This window comes from Phalaenopsis equestris, unplaced genomic scaffold (assembly GCF_001263595.1).
Source record: "Phalaenopsis equestris unplaced genomic scaffold, ASM126359v1 Scaffold203382, whole genome shotgun sequence".
In the NCBI taxonomy this organism is placed as follows: domain Eukaryota; kingdom Viridiplantae; phylum Streptophyta; class Magnoliopsida; order Asparagales; family Orchidaceae; genus Phalaenopsis; species Phalaenopsis equestris.
In genome coordinates, this window is record NW_018223013.1 from 84764 (window position 1) to 107794 (window position 23031).

The window sequence follows — 23031 nt, forward strand, 5'->3', positions numbered from 1 at the left end:
AAATGTCAATAATTTTTTAAGGTTCGAACTCTGATCTTCATTTACTTTCTATCTGGCCAATTGAAATGTTAAAATGTGTTGAGAAACATATGATCCGAAAGAGCTATGATTTCTACAACATAGTGAGAATCACATTCGATTTTATGGGAAAGAATGTCATCTATAGGGTTGAAAGCAAATAAATAAGGAAATACACTTTGTTGGATGCAAAATAAGAGATTTTAAGGCGACATATTAAAATCCTCAATTTGGTTCAGTTGATTGGAAACTAATGCGAGATTATTAGCCCTTAGGTGAGAGAGTAGTGTGGGCTCTAGAGTGATAGTATGTATCCTCTCAGCCTAACCATAGTATTAGGGACCAAATTCTAGATTAGTCAATGTTTTTTATGCACTCGGAAGAGGGTAATAATAGAATTGTTCTTATTTAGCACAAAATAATTTTTATATATTTTTAAATGATTTTATTTTTTTCATAATCCATATACTCATTGTAAAGGAGAACGATGTTTTCATAAATTTGAATTTTTCGTCACAAAACTTTGTTTAGATTTTATAAGTTTACTTTTGAATGTTTAGCAATTAGTTTAAATAAACTATTTCATTTCATCTGCATTTTATTTAGCATACACTTAATTATTTTAAATTAAAATTTCGTACTTCATTTTTGTAGTTTGAATTCTATTTTACATTATAGTCATAAGAATTTACCTATAAGCATTTCCAACTTCCCTTTGGGATCGATATCTAGGACTCTATTAGAGCATTTTATTACTTGAGCGATACGTATATTTGTGTTAATATTGGGAATTTGGCAATTTAAAGATTCTTAAAAGATAAAATTATTTTTATTAAAGTTATTTTTTTTGGTTTACAATGCATATTTATTATTAAACTATTGTGTGTATTTTGTAATATTAAAAAATATTTACAAAAGTAACACACAAAAATCTGCCGCATTAAAGAATATTGGAGACAGTTCGGTGTATGGAGAGACCAGGCACAGAGAGAGACGAAAGTTTTAAATGCCTCGACATTCTGCGAGAAGTAGAGGAAGGGGGCGCGGGCAAGCAAACGAGTGAGATCTTCGAACTTCTTATTCAAGTGAACATGTGAAGAGATGGAGGGGTTAAATTCATGCGAACACATTGAGGATACGGATGTATCTTTGACATCCTAAAAAGGAGAACCCAGAGTAAGGGTTTCAAACCAAACAGAAAGGTAACGTGAAATGAGAGAGGAAGGATGGTTCAAAGTGGGATTCTCAGACCCTTTTATGCGGTTTCTAAAATGAATCTGAGAGTTGTTTTGGGGTGGGGGAAGTGGGTTGTGGGATTTCTGTAGGTGAAAGCAAGGGGAATTGCACGAACAGTTTTCGAACCACCTAAACAAGAGAGGTACATGAAAAAAATGCAATTTAGCATGTAAAAAATATTTAAATTTTAACTTATTCAGAATTATGTTTAATTAATTCTAATTAAAAACACTTATAATCATTAATTAATTGTTTACTTTAACATTTTACAATAGGAAGAAAATCTCATTGAAGTCCACATATACATTTTGAATTAGCCCTCCGCAAAAAATCATGTTTTTTGTCTAAAATATGGAATTCAACTTGAGTTGTTTCATTGTGCTAGAAGATTCCTTTGTAGACAACAATTCATGTCTTCCAAGTAGTCAAACCAAACCATAAGTTTCATTCTTTTGAAGGAAATCTAACACCTCTACCAACAGTGTTAAATTTCCTCTATTAATAGCTTTAAAAACAATGGATGGCGATCATTTTTAATATATTTTGCGTGAGTTGTAAATGGCTAACATTTCTTCTGTTTTTCACTTCTTAAGTTGTATTACTTTTTCGGTTGGGTGTGGCGTTTTCAGTAGAATTAATAGCCAATCTTTTGTAATAATCTTTTTGTGTAGAATAAAATTTCCAACGAAATTCGGTAAAAAAAGGGCGGCGATTGATCACTAATAAGCTCTACAACATTGAGAATAAAAAATAATATGAGAACAAGCGAACGAGAGGATCCTCATAGCCAAATCTGAGTCTAATTTTTATTTTTGTTCTAAGAAAGGTATTAGTTAATTCAAACTATAGTGTCGCCGTTTCATAAAGTACACCGATGACAGGCTATTATGATGGGTTATCAGTTGAGAGTTAATGGTGTGAGGCTTAAACCTGATACATTTTCTACTTTCTGATCTCCTCCCCAATCATCAAGTTGCATTCTTTTTTATTAAGAGTATGTTCCACTTATTAAATCCTTGCTGTACGAAGATCCAGGCGCACCAAAGATTTATCCATTCACCCATTCTGCAAAACGAAGAAATATGAACTTTTTACCTTAAGAATTTAACCTATTCCCTCTGACATAAACAATAAAAAAGACAACCAAAGTTCCAAAAACCATAATCTAAAAGATGACCTCCCTTACCACTTCAAGGGTTTTCAAGTTCACAAGTTCATCAAATAACATGCAGTATTAATAACCTTTGCCCGCAAATCCTTTCAAAATAACATTGGAAAACAACACAGCCTTTCTAAAGTCTAATTCTTTCTCTAAAAATGCTACTGTGTGATTGAATCACACTTTGAGATTGAGTTCAAAAATTTGTTTGCTTAAATCTAAATAATAATTAATTTCTTACCTTTAACAATCACCGTTATAAAGATGAGATGTGAATTGCATATTGAAGGGCTAAGAAGTTACTTCTAGTTTTACTTCACTTTTAAAATAATAGAATATGGCTAAATTAATAGGATGATCTATTGAAATATTATTTCTGCTTAAGTTATAATAAAATAATGAATTATTAGAGCAAAGCAGATTAACATCGAAGTCATTGCAGCCCAAATGTAGAAACTAAATGCATGTGTTATGTCAAAACAAATAGATATCATTTTTATTAAGAGTATCTTCCACTTATTAAAACCTCGCTTCTTGAAGATCCAGGCGCACCAATGATTTATCCGTTCACCCAATCTGCAAGACCAAGAAATACGAACTTTTACCTTAAGAATTTAGCCTACTCCATTTGACATAAACATTAGAAGGGACAACCAAAGTTCTATAAACCATAATTTAAAAGATGACCTCCCTTACCAGTTCAAAGGTTTTCAGCTTAACATGTTCATCAAATAATATGGAGTACTAATAGCCTTTGCCCACAAATCCTTTCAAATTAATAATAGAAAACATGCACAACCATTCTTAAGTCTACTTCTTTCTCTAAAAATGCCTCTGAGTGATTGAATCATACTTTGAGATTGAGTTTAAGTATTTGTTTGGTTAAAACTAAATAATAATTAGTTTCTTACATTTAACTTTCACCGTTATAAAGATGAGAAGAGAATTGCATATTTAAGGGCTAATAAGTTACTTTAGTTTTACTTTTAATAATAATACAATATGACTAAATTAATGTGATGGTCGATTGAAATATTATTTCAGCTTAAATCATAATAGAATAATGAATTATTAATGTAAAGAAGATTAACATCAAAGTCATTGCAGCCCAAACAAATGTAGGAACTAAATTCATGTGTTATGTCAAAACAAATAGATATCATTGCAACACTTACAATAAAACAAACTAGCAAGAGTGTCATGTTTATTCTTTCTCCACTCCATTCTACTGAGATGCTCCCACTATAATCTTATGTTTGGCAAAACTAGAAAAAAACTCATAATCCATCATCTATGTTTGGCCTTGTACCTAATAAATTCATAATTGATCTTGCGCACATCTTATCATTACAAAAAATATCTAGGATATGGTTTTTATTGCTTCTCAATTTACTTCTCCTACTACTTGAATGTTTTAAGTCAAAACTTTAAACATAAAATCCGTTAACATAGATATTATATAATATAAGCATACATATAGATCTAATCTTTGTTCAAATTCTAAAAGGTTATTAGAAATCTCAACATGGTCCAATGTATTCATGATACAATGAACTATAATAAGAAACTTCAATTTGCCAGGTTTACCTAGAATATTTGCAATGCTTGCCTAGAACATAATGTTCACAAAAATCTAAAGGTTCAGTCTTTTGACCACAAATAAAATATCTTGTGCTAAACTTCAATAGGTAGCACTTAGATCAATATGCCCAAGTCTCATTTACCATAATGTAATCAAAATCATCAAGAAAACAAAAGCATCACTTATCTTTATCCTGCCTTGGAGGTAGTAGAGAATGCCAAGTTATCTGCCCATATGCAAATCATGGCACTCTTACCTTCATCAATGTATGTGTATCTGCACTTAAACAACAACACAAAGAGACAAGATTTTTCTTCAAAGATAGCATATGTATGATCTCTTCCATAGTCTTCATAGCTGCATCATGAATCGTGATATGAATAATCCTTACTACAATAATCTTAAGGTCAATTCATTGCCCGTAAATACATTTTTAATGTCAACAAACCTATAAGAAAACCAACCCTGCATGTCAAGTCAATTATAAGAAGATTTAGAATAAAAAATCCAATCTTTAAGAGAAGAAATATAAGAACATGCAGCTATCAAAACTAAGTCAAACTCTCCATTTCTTTCGCAACAACAACTGCTAATTTTGAAAAAGATTTTTGTTAGTCAGCACTTAAAAGGCAATTTAGTCCTTTTCTGCGCCAAAGAGCAATTTAGTCTTTTATCAATTATTATTGTGGGGTATAAATAGGGCTAATATGTTCAAAGCTAGAGGACTAGGAGATTGTTGTCTTGAGTTTTAGGATTAGTGTTTAGCAGAGATCACCAACTTCGAATTGTATGTACTTATCTTTTATATATTCAGGTTGTGTTGTTTGGGGTATTGAAAAGAATATTTTTTTCGCCCAATTTATATGGAAATTCATCTCCCAATTGCCTCAATTTTCCATTATAATTCTTCTATATTTCCTTGTAAAATTCTAAAATCTAATTTCCAAAGAAGCTTGTTATAGTAGTGATATCACCTTTTTTTTTTTTAGAGTTTGATTTTGATCTTCAACTTCATCTATTTATTTGTAAGAGTTTCTACTTGTCTTCTATTGAGCTTATCATTTCACCTTCTTCTTCAACCCATTAAATATAATTGTAGAATACAATTCTGTTATAAAAACAGTGTCATTATCATACAATAAAGTGATTGCAATGTGCTCAAAAGTGGATGATAGAGCACATAACATGATCAAATTATTGTCTTCCATCATAAATCAAAATTTTCTAGATCCAAAAATAACTTGTTATAGGTATTACGTGCTTTTGTAGTAATGTACCATCTTTCATGAGAAATAGGAACAATTGTTGCTTCAAATAATGATGGTAGATAAATGATTTTTCTAATTAGAGGTATTTCAATGTTTTCCACATTTTGAGAAACACACTAATAAGATATATTTCAAGGAACTACATTTCCCAAATTAAGAAAAATCAAGCAATGGGATTTTTAATACATATCCTTTTCCTCATATATGCCAATTACTGAATCATTTTCCGCCAGAGATTTAAATAGACCTTGCATAGATTCATATTTGGTAAGTTGGCAGATGGCTTTGAACACATCTCCAAGTTTCTGTAAGTCAACTTTCATAACAATTTGTTGAAGTTGATGCACCGCATCTTTTTTAGAGTGCCCAAAAGTGATACATAATAAACCTAGTAGAAATAATACTGGCATCATACGCTAATATAAAGGATAACAATAAACACAACAAAAAAAAGATGAGAATAACACCATTAATGTGATTTGGTGAAGAATGACCAACATTCTTGAAATATGGAAGCAAACCACTACCAAATGTACAAAGTACAATTGAAAGCGGTAAAAAAGAATATCAAATCCACTTAGAAAAAGAAGTGCCATGAAGAGTAGAGCTCTCATTAAATTTTGAGGCCGAAGAGAAGAGAATAAGAACTTTTTCACCAATCTCTAAAGAATAAAAAATAAATCTATGCTATCCTCTCATCGAAACTGCAGCAGTCGTAGAATCTCAATCTCCCTGTTACGATCTCAAGCCTATCCTGTAAGATAAGAGATCAAGACCAAAATGAGCCTGATGACATAAACCTACTTGCGGAATCTGTATGTATTTGCTACTCCCTGATGACATAAGCCTACTTGCGAACTCTGCATGTGTTTGTTACTCCCTTGATCTCTAGATAAGGAACTACATCTTGTCACAACCCTGAATCTGAAACACTTAATTGCTCACAAGCCTCGATCAGCTCAGTTCACACTCCTAAATCATGATCACACAAAAAGCTTTCACTCATAAGTTCTCCTACAATACTTTGATAGTAGATCCAACAAACCAATTGAAATTGATAGATTTAACAGAATCACTAGAACACCATTCTTATTTGGTTAATTAATTTCACTAGAACTTTTAACTAAATTTTCTAACCCGTCTGATTTTGACTTGTATTTATTAAGTTGAACTCGCATGTCATTGAGTAACCAATATTAATTTCATCCACTCCAATCTAGCCGTGATTGATAATGGAACATGAAAGTAATGTTCTTCGTAAGTATGCTAAACTAATACCAGAAACAATATTTCTAGGATTGGAAAATAATTTTTATATAGCCGCCAAATCCTTAAACATAATATACCCAGAAATAAGTGGCACATTGATAAGCACGAGATATATATAATGGAGATGATGATGGCAATAACGAAGTGAATGACGACCATAAATTGCGTCAAAATAAACTATTTAATAAAGAAACTGATGCATCATTTGAAACTCTGCCCAATCAGCTCTAAGAAAAAATCAAGAATTCAGGTTCATTTTTCCAAGCTAAACTAAAATGAACCTTCAAAATTGACCAACACCGTACAAAGTCAGCCAAAACACCATTATAAGGAAATAAAATTAAAAAACATAAAAAACAACAATACATAACAACTGACTAAAAAGAATTTCATTACCTTTCAGGATCCCACTTGTTATCAGAGCATGTCCATCTATGATTCAGAAGAGAGTCTAATGGTAACCTGCGCCACTTCCAACAATCTTCACACTGTGCCCATCTGCTATTAATACTCCTGAGTTTCAAATGAAAAGTATGTTTTTAATAGGGAGCAAGAGAGTTAGCTCCCTAATTACTAAACATTAAAGCAATCTCATCAAAGCAACAAAAGCTTTTAGACAAAAAAGGCGCATAAAAAACTAACTCATTGACAACAGTTAACATTAGCTTTTGCTTCATGAATGTTCCGTCATTCATTCACTTTCAAATTACATTTAGTGGTCATTTTTGTTGAAGCCTTGTTGGTTGGCTTCAAACAAGGTTACCTTCGGTAGGATTACCGAACGTCCCCCAAAAAAGAAAACGAAGAACCTAGCTCATGAAATGCTCATCATAGAAACATTTTTCAATGGTAATATATGGAATGATTAAAATCTAAACGAAGCGATCTGTGCAAGATCCCAGTCATGGCAGCTAACAGCAATAATAAGACTAATCTTGCGAAAAGCAACCATGTGCTTCAGCATAAGCAATAACCTTAGCATCTTTCATCTTCCAAATATTTTCTTGCACGAGCCTTCCAAGTTTGAAACCCCTCAGCACAGAAATAATATCTTCTAATATTTTTTTAAGGAATTTTAGAGCCAACAACTTTAAATATAGAGGCAAACTTGTTTGTATCGATGCCTGCCGAAGATTAACATATTTCATAATGCATACTACTATAAAATTCTCTAGTAGCCTGCCAACATTTTTTTAAAGGGCACCATAGGTAACCTTGGCCAGTATATTTATACCAACTATTCATTGCGCCCACTATTGAAAGACAGCTCATTTATCTTCAAATATTATCCAGAAATAAGAAGTGAAAAAATTATTCTTATTTATATTTGCATTAATTCCCATATAATCAATTTGAGTACTTTTTATGTTCACATGAAAAAAGGTTTCTAAGGTTTTTCATGGATTCATCAATGCTTCACTATTGTATAAAGTAATAATCAAAATTAATTCATTAAGAATTTTCATTGAAGTTTTACGTAGTTGAAAAAATTAGCAATCTTCGAAATTCAGCTATTAATATTGATACTTTTTTTCACAACCAATATCTAGATTCACCTCAAAACTAAAAGGTGGAAAGTTCAAAAAATTAGTTCTATACTTGTAGATGCATACTCTATCACCATACAAATGGCTATGAGGGCACCAATCATTTAATTGCTTCAATAGTTTACACCTTCAAAATTCAAAAATCCAATTCATATACATAATAAAGATGGATGTGAGGGCAGCATGACGCCCGAGTTCCATACAGCTCCAGCCACTTGACGCTAATGTTACCGAAAAAACCTGGTTGTTATGGCAAACTCCATCTGGTTACAGACAAGCACCAATGATTGGCTCCTCCTGGCTTGACCTCACAAATAGACACTCCTTGATGCTTAGAGGCAAGTGATCATTTGGTTCTTTGCTGAAAGATTCCTAATCTAAGAAGGAAAGTAAGTCGAAAGCCCGTCTAAATAGGTACTAATCCAACTTCGCAATACCAAGAAGGCTATGTATTTACTTGCCAACCCAGTCAAATAACAGCAAGGCAGAGACCAATTATGCATCAAGTTCTCAAACTTCTATTAGATCATTGCCTATCTCAGTGTTTTTACCTAAAGTTGATACCTGCAAAAGAAAAGTTGCTTGTGAACCCTCACATTGTATAAAACAAACAGGTTCAGTAAACAATCAATCGATCAGGACTAGAGGCCAACTAATATGAATTATGTTTTGTGGGCTATGGTAGAACGTAATAAATCTTATACTGCATCAACAGTTGAGCAATATTAATCATATTTGTTAAAATCCATATCAAAGAAAATTGTGTTATTGAACAAATGTTCCTAAAAGATTAATGTTATGAGCACTATTTGCAAATATAATCTTAAACGATGAAAAAAAAAGTAAGCATGCCCTGATAGGGAAGAGGTACAAGGCAAAGGTAAATCAGATAAGACTTAAGAAAATAGAAACAAAATAAAGCTGATAATAGTAAAGAAATTCATAACTTCATGCATAAATCTAAGAAATCTAGCTATAAGCAAGAATATACTTTTTTAACTCCAAATATATCAATGTGACAAATGTCAAAATTGATAAAAGTCAGCTTGTTAAGTTTAAAGATGACAAGCAATAGAAGAAGCAAACATTACCCTTCATGATTTTTGGCGAAATACATGGGCAAGCCAAGCACTGGCGCTTCCTGTTTTTAAGAACAAATTGCTTTATCAAATGAAATTTTGAATCACAACAAAAAAATCTACAATATAAAAAATGCATAAATAATAATTAAACCACCATTATTGAAAAGAGCCAACCCATCGGCTTTCCCTGAAACCTTTAAAGAATAACTTCAATCGAAGGCAAGGAATGAGAAACATAAAACAATTATCGTCCAAATAAAAAACGAAATCCAAAGACGAATATTTTAAAAGAAGAATAAAATGAAATACCATAAGCTTAAATTTATTTAGATTACTTGGAAAAAATACCATATTAATAAACCAAGAAATATTTTGCTGGCAACTATAAAAACTGTCTTAGGATGACAGAATAGAGCTGAAAATTAAGAGAAACTTCAATTTAAATTTCAAACTTTTGGATCCAAGACTAGGTTCTAAGTTTGACCTAAGCGTCAAGCTCATTAATACCAAGAAAAACTATATTATAGAAATTAAGCTAAGCTTCAACCAGGGTAATGCGGGGCGTCAAAGACGGATACGAGATTGTGTGCCCACGCAAGGGTGTGGCAATTGCTGCGTCTAGACAGTTTGGTCCAAGCGCAAGATCACATATTGGGAGTGATGTTCACTCCTAGCCATCTTAGGATTATATATTTGTATTCCTTGTGTTGTAAGTTTTCAATCCCCCATACCTATTACTTCCCCTCAAACCGAATCACCACCACCCTCGACCTAAGCCTAATTTGAGTTTCTGATATCTTCTGTCACTTCCTCTCAAGCTGATATTTGAAAATGGGTAACCCCCCAATTCACGGAATTATCAGACATCATGACCGACAGTTCACTTCGTGGATTGTTACCACTAAAAATGGTCCAACATGTCAGAAATGAAAAGCTTGTTAGCTACTTCTGAAAGACTATATGGAGCTATTCGACTATTAAATTCAAGTCAGCAAAGCACCCATAGACAAATGGCCATACATAAGAGATGAACCTTAGGTTTAGAAATGTCTTGTTAGATTGATGGGAAAGAAAATTCTAAAATGGGATCCAACTTCTACTACAAAAGAAGAAGAAGCTTCTTTGGAAAGGTTGTTATTAAGAGTTCCCCAGCCTGTCAAGGATTTCATTCCCGACATAGTTTCTCCATACGAACTGCTTTATCGAATGAGCCCTACAAAATAGGATTGTCCTGCTCGTTAGGAGAGTGATCATGTGTCAGTCGCAATACCTTAACGAGCATTACTTGTTGGGTTGATCCCAGTGAATAATGTGATTTAAGTCATCAGGATTGACATGAGTATGACTGTGTTAAGGATCCAAGGGTTCTAACATGCTTCATGTGTATCACGACCGCTATTTTAAAAGTAAAAAATGAGTATTTTTACTATTATAGCACTATTCAACCAACTTTTAAAACAACATAAGTCATATGTGATGCCACTTATTTTAAAATGTCACTCCTCTCTTGTAATCTACTTTAATCCCTTGGATCTTTAGGACAAGGCTGATGCGGCGACCCTGTCAAAGTCATATGATAGTATGAGACTTTACCCTGAGCACTTAGACACTAATTATGATGTTTTTCGTTAAATAGTGTGTTAGGCAAGGTCTAAGATTTTAGGTAGTGTTTTTAATGTCTGACTGATGCTCTCTGCCCATTTTATTGACCCAGCCAGACATCTTTCTTGTTTTATGTTTTTGGTGTGACTACATACTTGATATGCATGGTTGTTTGCTAGGACGTTCTTCTTCAGGAAGTCGTGCCTACATATTGCACACACATAGATACCATTGAAAAGAGGAGCATGTAATGATTTCTACTAACCATTTACTTGCAGGTGCTGCTTAGCTCCCCCACCAAGCATGACTCATTATATGTTGCATGGCTTTCCCCGTTAATATGATTTTCCTGCAGATCGAGCCATTTCACCTTTTCCTATGTAATTTTAGGGTTTAGGAGAGTCCAGTAGCATAAAAAAATACGAGCACGATTTCCGAGGCATTTGGTACGGGAACCGCATAGAGGAGACTAGTAGCTAATGTTCGTCTCCCGTATCTTAATTCTAAAGTTTATGTCGATGTATAAAGATAAAACTAGACATATACATGTGAAATTCAACTGTCTTTTTCATTTCTAGGATATGTTGTTGATCCAGCGGTATTGGCCTTTTATATTTTTCTAATTATTGGCTTATTTCTTGTCTTATTGCATGCTTGGATTGTTTTTCTTATTTATTTATGTGGTTTGTCTAGGAATCGTTTCTTGTCTTATTGCATGCTTGGATTGTTTTCCTTATTTATTTCTGTGGTTTGTCTAGGAATCACGATGCAATATAGGCTCCTTAGGTCTTAAAATCTTAATTTTTCCTTAAAATTTAATTAAAATATTCAAGATAACGAAATTTTAGGATTTAACTATAAGGGTTTGTCTCTATATGGAGCTTTAAGAACTCAGGTAATATAAACCCTTCCTAATCTTCCATATTAGATAAGGGGAACTTGTCGACTTATATAAAAATAGTTCGCAGACCAAACAGATGTCATAGGTTATTTAATTTATTTAATCGGGTCCCACTAGTAAGTAATATGTCTATCCCTCGTAATAGACCTATCACTTACGGTGTCATGCTCATTTATTTAAACTATCGTTTATATAAGATCGGTTCGGTCTCGTATATTCAAAATTAAGACATTACTTTTCAAAATTATTGTATAAATAATGATCTAAATTTACTAGAACTAAATGAAAATATGACACTAAATAGGACACAATGGAGAAAAAGGATTCATGTAGCCGACCCCACGTAGTGGGATTAAGGCTATGTTATTTTTGTTGTACTTTTCAAAATTAAAATACTATTTTTCTACAAAAATCAAACTTATATGTATATTAAATTAAATCAAAACCACATCTTACATTTGGAATCTTAAATAATTTTTTTTGCGGTTGATAAATTTCAGGTGACTCCACTTAGGATTAGATCTACTCTCTATTATGATCAAAAAATTTTGTCTTCATACATCGGTAATGTGTCAATGTCCCTCATGGATCAGATTACCCTTCTTTTGTTAGCATGCTTTACACATTTCTTAGGAAGGCAAGTAAAATCAACCATTTTGGATTTTTGGACCGTCAGTTTAATCACCTTTAAACAGAGAAGTCCAGGAGTCATTTAGGACTTTATCTTTCTGTGTGGGGTCAGACTCCCAATAGATGTGCCGGTGGACTAGTTCCGCCTCGGTAATGTGCGTTGTGAAGTTGGTCTTGCACTGGGTCCTAAACATCGTCGTTTCTTTGTATCTTTCGGGTTACGTGGTCTCTTCGCCCTCGTTTAATTTGTTAATCGAAACACTTTAATGCTATAATCACAAATAAATAATAAATTTGAAAAATAAAAGAAGAAGGACATACTCAGTCCACAGAACGACCTTTGTTAATTTTCAGTGTTCGCACTGAAATTACAAAGTGATAGCCGATACCAACCCTCAGAACTTTTTCTTTGAAGTTGCTATGATGGCATTCTCAACTCTCACATTTTCTTGCAACCTGCCTACGGGCCGCAACGCCCGCAACATTGATTCAATGATCAAGTTTGTAGCTGGATTCGGAGAGTTTGAAGTTGTACTTGGCAAGGCCCTATTCGTCATCATGAAGGTTGCTGGTCCAAAAGTTCAAGAGTCAGCAGTTGAGTTCGATTTGAACAGTCCCGAGGACTTCCCTTCTTACAAGAAGGTGAAGAACGCTACTGCCCCAAAACCCATTAAGTCTGTTGTTCTAGTGCCTACCAGATCTGCCGCTCTCGTGTCAAGGAGAGTCGTTACACCTACTACCGTCGGATTTACCATTACTGTACCTACCGCATCGTCTACTAAAGGGAAAGAAATTTTGATCGATGAAGATTCAGAGGATGAGTTTCCTGCCCTGTCGTCAGTGTTCGAGGTCGGTTCCAGCTCAAGAGTTAAGCGACTGACCAAGTCATAGAAATGGAATCGTAATTGCAAAATTTAGAGGGTCGTCTGGGCCAAGGTTATAGAGTTCGTATCTGATGATGAGATTCCTCAGCAAAAGGAACTCGGGGTGATTGAGACCTCTCCTCCCGTCCGAGGGAGTAGGTTCATCCCTTGTCAAATTCTACAGGAAATGAGAGTCTCCATAAAATTGTTGTTGCTCTACTGTCACCACAGGATCATGATAGGGAAAGGGAGAAGCTCTCTCCTATCACCAGAGTATGTATTGTAATTGAAAGATTGACCGCTAAGGAAGGGTGTTCAGTTGCCGAGCTACTCAAGCGAGTAGGCTGCGCAGTTTCGCCACGGATGAAGAATGAGATTTTAATGAAGATCAAACCTGTTCGTCAGTTCCAGAAATTAGCAGAACCCCCAGCCCATGTTCCAGCCAAATTTTGTCTTGAGAACCGAGTCAGTATTATTGCCACTGTCCCAGATTCTACTACTGTTACTCCAAAATCCGTAGGACATCGACCAATTAAGTCACGACTGGGTCCGAAATTACCGCCCACTTTTGCTTGTAAGAGTTTCCCGAAGGGGGATAAAGGGAAAATACCGCTTACCGGTGTACTTGGTCCACACCGTGGGAAGCATACTTTCTCTTCGATGCTCTGATGCCTCCGTCAGAACACCCTGTCTTAAGGTATTAGCATCAAAGGAGAAAGTGTGGATACCCAAGGGTGTCGCACCAGTACGTTCTGATGAGCCCATAGAGTTTTCCCGAGGAATGAAGCATAGGTCTGATATACCAGATGTTCTTACCACCGTTGTTATAGAGTCTGTTTCCGAGCAAAATGATGTTAGAGAAGGATTTATAGATCTGAAGTTAATTCAGGAGAAAGCAGTTGAGGATAAAGTGGAAAAGCTCCGAGCTGAAATTTCAGAGTTAGCAAAAGAGCGAGGAGTAGGTGTTGATGATGATGATGATGATTTTGATTTTACGGATTATCTCAATGAGAAGTTCATGGAAATTAATGTCATTGAGACTAGAGCCGCTACATCTACGCACGAAGCACAGCCACTTATTGCGAGGAACACCATGGATGATCTGCGTAGGCCTTTTTTTCTGAGAGATGAACAGATCAGGCAGATGGAGAAAAGGATTGAGGAGACTTCTGTCAAACTGTATAATATCTTGTGAAGTCATTGAGGTTCTCCTCAGAATCTGTGACAATCCCTAGTTTTCACATTTTGGATTTCAAAATAATGTTCCAAATTTGAGTATTTCCCATTTGACAATTCTTGGTCCGATTTTTAAAAAGTCCTATCATTTGAAATTCTTGGGGACAATACTTTCTGATCTAAATCGAGAATTTTCTTAGGTGGTCTTGATCATTTAAGATGTAATTAACCATAGGGGTTTGCCTCTATAGAGAGCTTTAAGAACTCAGGTAATATAAACCCTACATAATCTTCCAAATTCGATAAGGGAACTTGTCGGCTTACACAAAAATAATTCGCAGACCAAACGGATGTCATAAATTTTTTAGTTTATTTAATCGGACCCCACTAGTAAGTAATACGTATATCTCTCAGGATAGACATATCACTTGTGGTGTCGTGCTCGTTTATTTAAACTATTGTTTATATGAGATCGGTTCGGTCTCGTATGTTCAAAATTAAGGCATTATTTTGCAAAATTAAAATACTATTTTACTAAAAAATCAAATTTATATGTGTATTAAATTAAATCAAAACCACATCTTCTATCTTGAATCTTGAATAATTTTTTAGCGGTCGACACCTGTCCATGGGATTCCACCCATGTGTTTTACGCTTCATGCGTTGACCATTGGGTCCCGACAGTCCTTCCTTCAGAAGTCGGCTTGCCCTTTGTGTGAATTCTTCACCCACCACCTTTGCAATTCATTTGTTGACCCTCGAGTGTAGCAGTCCTTCATTTAGAAGTTGACTAGCTTCCTTTGCGAGCATGTTCTATGACATATCGTACGTTCACCTTTTCTATGCTTTATCGCACATAAGAGAGGTCTTGTGCATCCCTTAAAATAAATTATTGAATTGTCATACAGGCAAAGTGAAAGTCGTACGAACGGCCTATACACGGTGCATCTAGTAATCGGTGTAAGAGAAGCCACAAGCTTCTCTTATCTTCTCTTTGGTTCCACACTTCGAGCACGTCCAAACGACCGTGTGCCACCCATCATAAATGAGTATGACAAATACGGTCATCCCTCTCGTTGTAGTGAGAGTAGAAGATACCCTCTTTCAAGAGAGATGAGCTTAGCTTTATGGCTAAGCATTCTATGATTAGCGCATCTTTCCTAGCTAACCTTCGCAATATCTTAATTGATGGGAGTGAATTTTGATTGATATATGTCAAATGCAGGAGATCCTTGCACTTTCCTAGCACGCTTTTCGGTTACCCATTCTACATAGGGTTTGAATCAAGCACGTCCCATCCATCATGGATGAAATAGGATACGCTCGTCCCCACTCACTTCAGACGAGTGTGCGTCTTCCCCTTATTTGAGGGATGCTGCCGGGTTGGCCTGAGTGCCAAATACCCTCTGGTTGGAGTGCCATGTCATGACCAACCAAGTATACTGCGATAATCCCCCAACGGAATTCACTCTACCAAAAATTTCTGTTGACAGTATCACTTATAGGGCTGGTATGTTTTAGCCATCCACCCTCTTTGATATTCTCGACTCGGTTAATTTTCATTGCCTTGTCAGAACTATAGGTCGCATCGGCTTTGCCACCAATCCATATTCTTATTTAGAGTCACTATTGATGTTTGATGTTTGCCCCGGTATTTTCCCCGACGAGAATTGCTTTGGCCAGTTCTCGCGAGAAATATCTATTAAGCTCTCCCGAGCGATAGCTACTTTGCTGGTTCTTAGGAACCTGTTACTTCGCTAGTGCTTGCTTAAAACAACCTACAATTGGACCTGTTAGTCCAACCTAGAAGATAATTTTGATCAATTTTGTTTGTTTTTTCCGCCCCGTCGAATAACATATTGTATGAATCATTCAACTGATTCATGTCTGCATCGAGACATCTGATGCCTCCCTACCAAGGGCAACCCGGGAGAATCTCTACTAAGAGTCATCTCGCTAGAACTTACTTAAAGCACTCCTGTGGTTGGACCGTTCTAGCTCATATAACTTCATTGATAAGTTCGATCAGTTTGGTTGGTTATGTTGGCCCCGTCGAATGACATTGTATCAATCGCTCAACTGATCCATATCAGCATCGAGACACTCGATGCCTCCCCAGAAAGAATTAGTTTGCTAAATGAGAGAATCCCCAACGAAAGTCATCTAGTCAATGCTCGTGAAAGCACTCCTATAGTTAGATCATCCTGATCATACAACCATATTGTTTTCTCAAATGTTTTCGTTGGTTTTGTCCACCAAGTCAAATGACATGTCATATCGGTTTTATCACTGATCAATATTTTGTCGGAGCACTTTGCTGACCGACTGTGTTTTGATGCTGGATAGGATTACCTCGATCAGCCGAGATAGATACCCTTTAAGGAAGCATCTCTCCTTGTCAGATCGCTTTGTATGTCCAACATTTCACGATTGCTACGGTTGGTTCTTTCCGCCAAGTCGAGAACATGTATATACCACTGATCCATATTTCGTCAGGCCACTTTGATGCCCGACTCTGTTTTGAGCACATTACCTCAGACTATTTAATCGTATGGTCGCTCACCAATGCATAGACAGGATATCAACCCTCCTGTCTTATTTGATAGTTTCGACTGTTTTGGTTGGTTTTGTCCGCCACATCGAGTAACATGTTGTATCGGCTTTACCACTTATCCATGTTTAATAAGAATGCTTTGATATCTGACTATATTCCGAGCATGTCATCTCAGGCTATTTAGTCGTACATTTGCTCGCTTGATGCAGGGTCAGGATACATACCTCCTGTGTCATTTGATACCCATAAGCAGAATACTTATCTCCAGTCCTATTTTGATAGTTCTGACTGTTTTGGTTGGTTTTGTCCGCCAAGTCGGGTAATATGTTATATCAGTCTTACCACTGATTCATGTTTTGTCAAAGCACCTTGATGCCCGACTTTGTTTTCACATAGGCAAAATACATAACTTTTGTCCTATTTGCTTCATGGCCATAATACATACCTGCTTTGTTATTTGATATATTCGAATGGGATATATATTTCCCACTTATTTGATGTATAGTTGGGATACATTCCTCCAAGATTATTTGGTCGGGATGCAAACCTCCCTGATCGTTTGATGTTCCAATTAATGGAACTATCCTTTCACTTGGTCGGCCCTTAAATGATAAGACATTGTTTCGAGGTACGTCGGGTTTTGCGGCCATTTGATCTTGAAGCCTCTCGAAGCGTACGACTTTCTAGCTGGTTCTTCTATGAGAACGTCTTTAACTTTTTAGCCACCAATCTCGATGTTACTAAGGCCATATGACCTCTCGGTCTGCTCCACTAAGGGAACAACTTTATGGTACAAGGAAGAGACTTGTACCCATACATGTAAATGCTATTCTCTCAGCCTAGAGAATTATGATGTGAAGATTGCTAACCGCAATGTCAATGAAAGAATATAGACCAAGTGCAAGTAAGCACATTTCAACCTTAGACAATCGTGTAAATTAGATCACAAACCACTATGTCAACATGATAACATCGAGTAAAGTGTGTAATTTACATTTTGATAGTACTCCTAAGACAGATATGAATGTTAATAACATGAAGTAAAAGCAAAGCTAAAGATTAAACCTTAATGAGTATAGTTAAAATTAATGCATATTGAAGTTTAAGTTATTTCGATCAAATAAATGTTATGGACACATACATTTTAGATTATTATAAAATTTTTAGGTGAAATATGAAAAACTAACATGCATTTTATTTTTTTTTTAGAGTTACTGTAATCTAGACGTGTGATTGTGCTTGGGATATCTTTAAATAACTTATTATATTATTTTAATATTTTTTCAGGTTAAGCTTCTAGATAAAATGAATTCTAAATAAGATAATGTATTTAGAAGGTGAGATTAGCAAGTAGAATGATAAAATTTTTTACTTATCAATTAAGTTATTTTCTCTAGTGGTTCCTTTAATATATATTTAACTATTAAACAGTGAATGATAGAAATAAAATAATAAAAAATTTAATTACACTATCCAATCATCCGTTCGCACCTCGATTAATTTTAAGTTCCAAGTCGAATCGTGACAACAAATTTGACTCCCTTAATTTGCCGAATATTTTTTTACTCAAATATTCAATCCACGGTTTAAAGTCTTTCATTGAGCTAGAACAAATTCATGACTTTAAAAATCTAATAAGCAAATGTTCACCTCAAAGTCATTACTCCTCTGATATTTCATGCCAAATTTCCTTACCATTGAAGACCTCTTAGTGGAAGGGCTAGTTTCCTCCCCTCCATCCGGTGGGAAACCATTATGGTTATTGGTAAATTCCTTAGATCGTTTTCTTTTAAATTCATCAGGCGTTTGCTGCAATTAAAGGTTTTGAGGGAATTTAGTGGAGGTACGAAGCAATAAGTTTTGAGGATTTAGGGTTTTGAATATAAAACTTCGATCAACGAAGAGAACTAGAGTTAGAGAAGGAATTTGGCTCTGATAACAAGTGGACATCAATCTAAATTTTCTCGATGAAGTGTTTTAGTAAGATTGGGATCTAGGGGAGTTTGGGAATGGAAGGGGATGGTTAATACTAAATTTGGATGGAAAACGATAAGAGGCATTGGAGAATAGTAGCTCTCCATAATGGTTGACTGTAAGGAGAGATCGCTGGCTTCAATGTTGGAAACAATGTCGAGGAGAATCGACCAACTGCAAGAATAGAACTACATTATGAGCGAGGATATAACATTCCTAAAGCACAAAAACCAAAGAGCAAATATCAAAATTCTTTAAACTCTAAGACCTATTTTTTCCATACAAAGCAATGTCTTACCCTCTAATAAAATTTAAGTTTTAGAATACCACTAACGAATGCTTTAAATTGATATATTGATTTTCATTCCAATAAACAGCAGTAAATCAACAAATCATGACAGAATAAGAGTATTTATATAAAAGAATGAACAAAAATTTCATGCATTGAAAATGCAAGGGACAGCAGAATGGCCACACAATTCAATTATGCTAAAAGTGCAAATTCATATTTAAATTTATGTTAATTTTCTTCAAATTGATTAGCATTATCTATTGAATGTCTAATCTAGGGATTGTACCTCATATTCATCAAAGTCATGGCCTTCAAAACTGAAAACACTGGCTGCTTCATTAGAAGCAGGGCGGAGTAGAATTTGAGCCTCCTCCCATGTTAACTTCAACTCTATTGATTCCTCACTTTCAATCCTTAGGCGCTTACTCTTTGAACTAAGAAAGCTCCCTTTCTTTCTGCAAAGAGCACCGTGAAACATGGACGCACAGCCATCCTTCTGTATAAATCCAGTCTTGTCAATCTTGGACAAGCCCGATTTATCTGTTGCATTTGTTTGATTTATTGAATCTGTGCTTCCTTTGTGACGTCGAAGTGGAACAATTGCAAGGCAATCAACAGGAGTGTGTTTAAAATCTGAAGGTATAGAACCATCATTTCCATCTTTAACTGCTTGAATTTCCTGTCAAGAGATTGGAAAATATGCCCCTTAGTTGCAAGGAAACTATGCACTTCACAAATATTAAATTCACCATTTATACACGATAATTTCTTTATTTTTTCCTCGTAATTAAAGAGGGCAAACTTCAGCTGTACATAAATATCCATAGAAAATGCACTCACCTAATAATGGAAACACTATTTGTTCAATAATGGAGTTATTTGTTATAAAAAAATATAAAAGAGATTCATATTAAAAAAAATAAAACATTTTTATTTTTTTAATGGTATTGAATAATTTGATTTAGGTCACTAGTAGAACAACAACGGTGGTCAAATCATGGCAGGCTGGTAGCCGACGACAAGTAGCAATAGTTGAAGATAACGGCAGAGCAATGCTCCTGCGTTCCAAAGGGGTGCAGGAGAAGGGACAAACCAAAACGGCCTTGTTTTCCATTTTTATGCTTTCTTTGATAAAAAAATTGTTAATGAAATACTAAGGGTCATTTGAGATCACTTTTTTTTATTTACCTTTTGCTCTTATTTTGTTTTGTTTTTATTCTGATTTGGAATAAAACATATTTTGTATTTTAAAAGTACTTATTAATATTTTAATGGGTGTCGAATAATTTGATTTATGTTGCCTGTAGAACAATAACGGTGGTCAAATTATGGTAGGATGGTGGCCGACAACAAGTAGCAACAACTAACGATAATGGCAGAGCGATGCTTTTGTGTTCCGCGGAAGCGCAGAAGGGGCACAGGAGAAGGGACAGACCCAAACAGACCAGTTTTTTTTTTTTTTTTGCTTTCTTTCATATTATCCTTCATTCATTTTTAGTCATTTCTTATATATGTGGTTTATGAGGGTTTGAAAGTTAGTTTTTATGTGAGCGTGTTCAGGAAAGCTGATAGTGTTTGTTTCTCCCTTCTAGGGCTATATCTGAGGATTGAGTGGTGATTTGTAATATCTCACTCTCGATGCAGTGATTTATCCTTCCCCAACTCCTCCACATCCCTCCAACTTAGCTGTCACGCATTCCTTCTTGCTGCAGCCACCTGGACAGTAGCCTTTTGCTGTTCATCCTACAGTTTTCCCACTTTTCATAGTTGCCCTCATCCCGAACATCCACACTTTCGATGTCATGCAGTCCACCAAAACCAACCTAGTTGCCGCTGCCCTTCCTCTTTGTTACAGCAACCATTTCAACCATCCATCCTTGCTTTCATCACCCTAAACAACCCTACCACATTACTCCAGGCTGATTGCTTGTTGTCCGGCACCAGAGAAACAATCGTCTTGCTTTTTCTTGCACCCGAATACCTTGCATAGGGATGATTCTGGTGGAGAAGAAAGCAGGTCACGACGCTTTGGGATGCAGTATCAGAGGAGATCAGGAGATGAAGTGTCTGTTAGAGAATACAAATATAAAGTGTCTCTTTGAAGATATAGAGATGAAGTGTCTGTTAAAAGATACAGATGCTCGAGAGTGAAAAGGGACATTCTAGATTTCGAGGAAAAATGAATCTGGATGATTTCAAGCGGTTGAAAACCGTCAAGAGGTTCTTTGAATATAAAGAGGTGACAAATACCGAAAAGTGAAACTAGCTACAATCAACACGAAAAGGAGTACCTTGTTGTGGTGGAAGAACTTGAAGAATGAGAGAAACAGAGAAGGATGGTGCAAGATTGCAACATGGGAGAAGATGAAGAGAGAAGTACGGTGACAATTCCTACCCCCATACTACTGTTGACAATCATATATATTTCATAGGACGAGTTGATTAGACATGGTCAGAGTAGCAGCTGAAGAGTGTGACACTTCACAATCAATTTGGATTGTCAACTTCATCTTAAATAGTGCCTGCCTACAAAAACAGACCTCGAAGTTGCATTCAAAACATCAAAATTAATCAAGGGTATTTTATGATCGAAAGGAGTAAGTACACCATGAAATCGACGGACCAGTAGCATGGCACATACAATTTGGACCCAATTAGTCTTGACCATCACTAAAAGTTGCTCAAATGACCTTCGATCGCAAAATTGATTGTTTGAGCGCGTCTGGAATGTCGAATTTGTTCGGGAGATATATATATATATATATATTACTTAAATATCTGGAGGTGTTCATCCTTAAAGGCAAGAAGAGTGTATACAGTTTGACGAGGTTGTGGAGAAGATTCGAAAAAGAATCTTGATTTGGAAAAATAATTTCCTTCCTTTGAGGGTCGTATTACTCTGTTAAGAAGCATACTTCACTCTCTTCCTTTATATATTCTCCAAGTTCTTCAACCCAAAAAGAGCACTATTTTGACTGTTGAAAGATGTTTCAATAAGTTCTTATGGGTGGGAAATCATTATGGTAAAAGATGGTTACCTTGGAAGGATGTTTGTATAAGTGTCGGTGGTTTGGGTTTCAAATCTCTGCATCATATGACTGATATTAATATTTTCAAGCAATGGTTCAATTTCAAGAAAAATGAGTCGTTATGGGCCAACGTTATGCATGGGAAGTACTGTCGTTTCTCTCATCTTGCTGTGATACATTGGCGACTGGGCAATTCCACGATGTGGAAGAGAATGCTTAATGTTAGAGATTGGGCGAGGAAATTCATTTATTGGGAGGTGGGGGGAGGTAACCTATCTTTCTGGCACGATTGTTGGTCTCATGCTTTGTTGAATATGAGGGATACGCGGTTCTCTAATCTCAAAGTTTCGGATGTTTGGGTTGATGGCCATTGGAATCTCCCTCTACTCACTAGCCTTTTGGGTTTGGAGGGAACTAATTTCATTTCCACAAGATACTCCTTATTTGAATATACCCATGACAAACTCTATTACTAAATCTTTATATTCTTCTCGTTATAATTTTCAAAACACCCCTTTAGGGGAAGGGGTGTAGAGTTGGGCTTTAACTCCGCCGATGTCTTTCTTCGTCTGGCGTATTTTTCACTCTATCATTCCTTGTGATGATATTCTTAAGATGAAAGGTTTGAGAATTGACTCCAGGTGTTGTTTGTGTTTGACGGTGGAGGAGACCATTGAACATATATTTTTCTCCTGCCCTTTTGCTTATTTATTTGGAGAAGAGTTGGTTTGTGGTTTGGTACTATTGTTTCTCCTGAGAGGAATCTTCTTCTCACCACCTTGTGTTGCAATCCAGCTGGTAAGAAAAAACATTTATGGAAAGTATACCCTTATATCATTTGTTGGTTTA

The 23031-nt window shown here is 35.5% G+C and overlaps 1 protein-coding gene across 7 annotated transcripts in view; it reads right to left on the bottom strand.

The window, feature by feature from the left end:
* Nucleotides 1-1576: 1576 nt before the first annotated feature.
* Nucleotides 1577-23031, bottom strand: part of LOC110036175 (B3 domain-containing protein Os07g0563300-like) — a 76202-nt gene continuing 54747 nt past the window's right edge. For 2 of the 7 annotated variants that reach the window (XM_020740561.1, XM_020740560.1), the window contains exons 9-12: nucleotides 19440-19832; nucleotides 9171-9220; nucleotides 6929-7045; nucleotides 3996-4352 (exon numbers count right to left, since the gene is read on the bottom strand). In XM_020740561.1, coding sequence (XP_020596220.1) covers nucleotides 4184-4352; nucleotides 6929-7045; nucleotides 9171-9220; nucleotides 19440-19832 — 729 coding nt within the window. In that variant the 3' untranslated portion in view covers nucleotides 3996-4183. Of the gene's footprint in view, nucleotides 2320-2939; nucleotides 2990-3995; nucleotides 4353-6928; nucleotides 7046-8179; nucleotides 8644-9170; nucleotides 9221-19439; nucleotides 19833-23031 lie in introns of those variants that run through there. The other 5 variants (XM_020740564.1, XM_020740562.1, XM_020740563.1 and 2 more) reach the window with 5 other exon arrangements.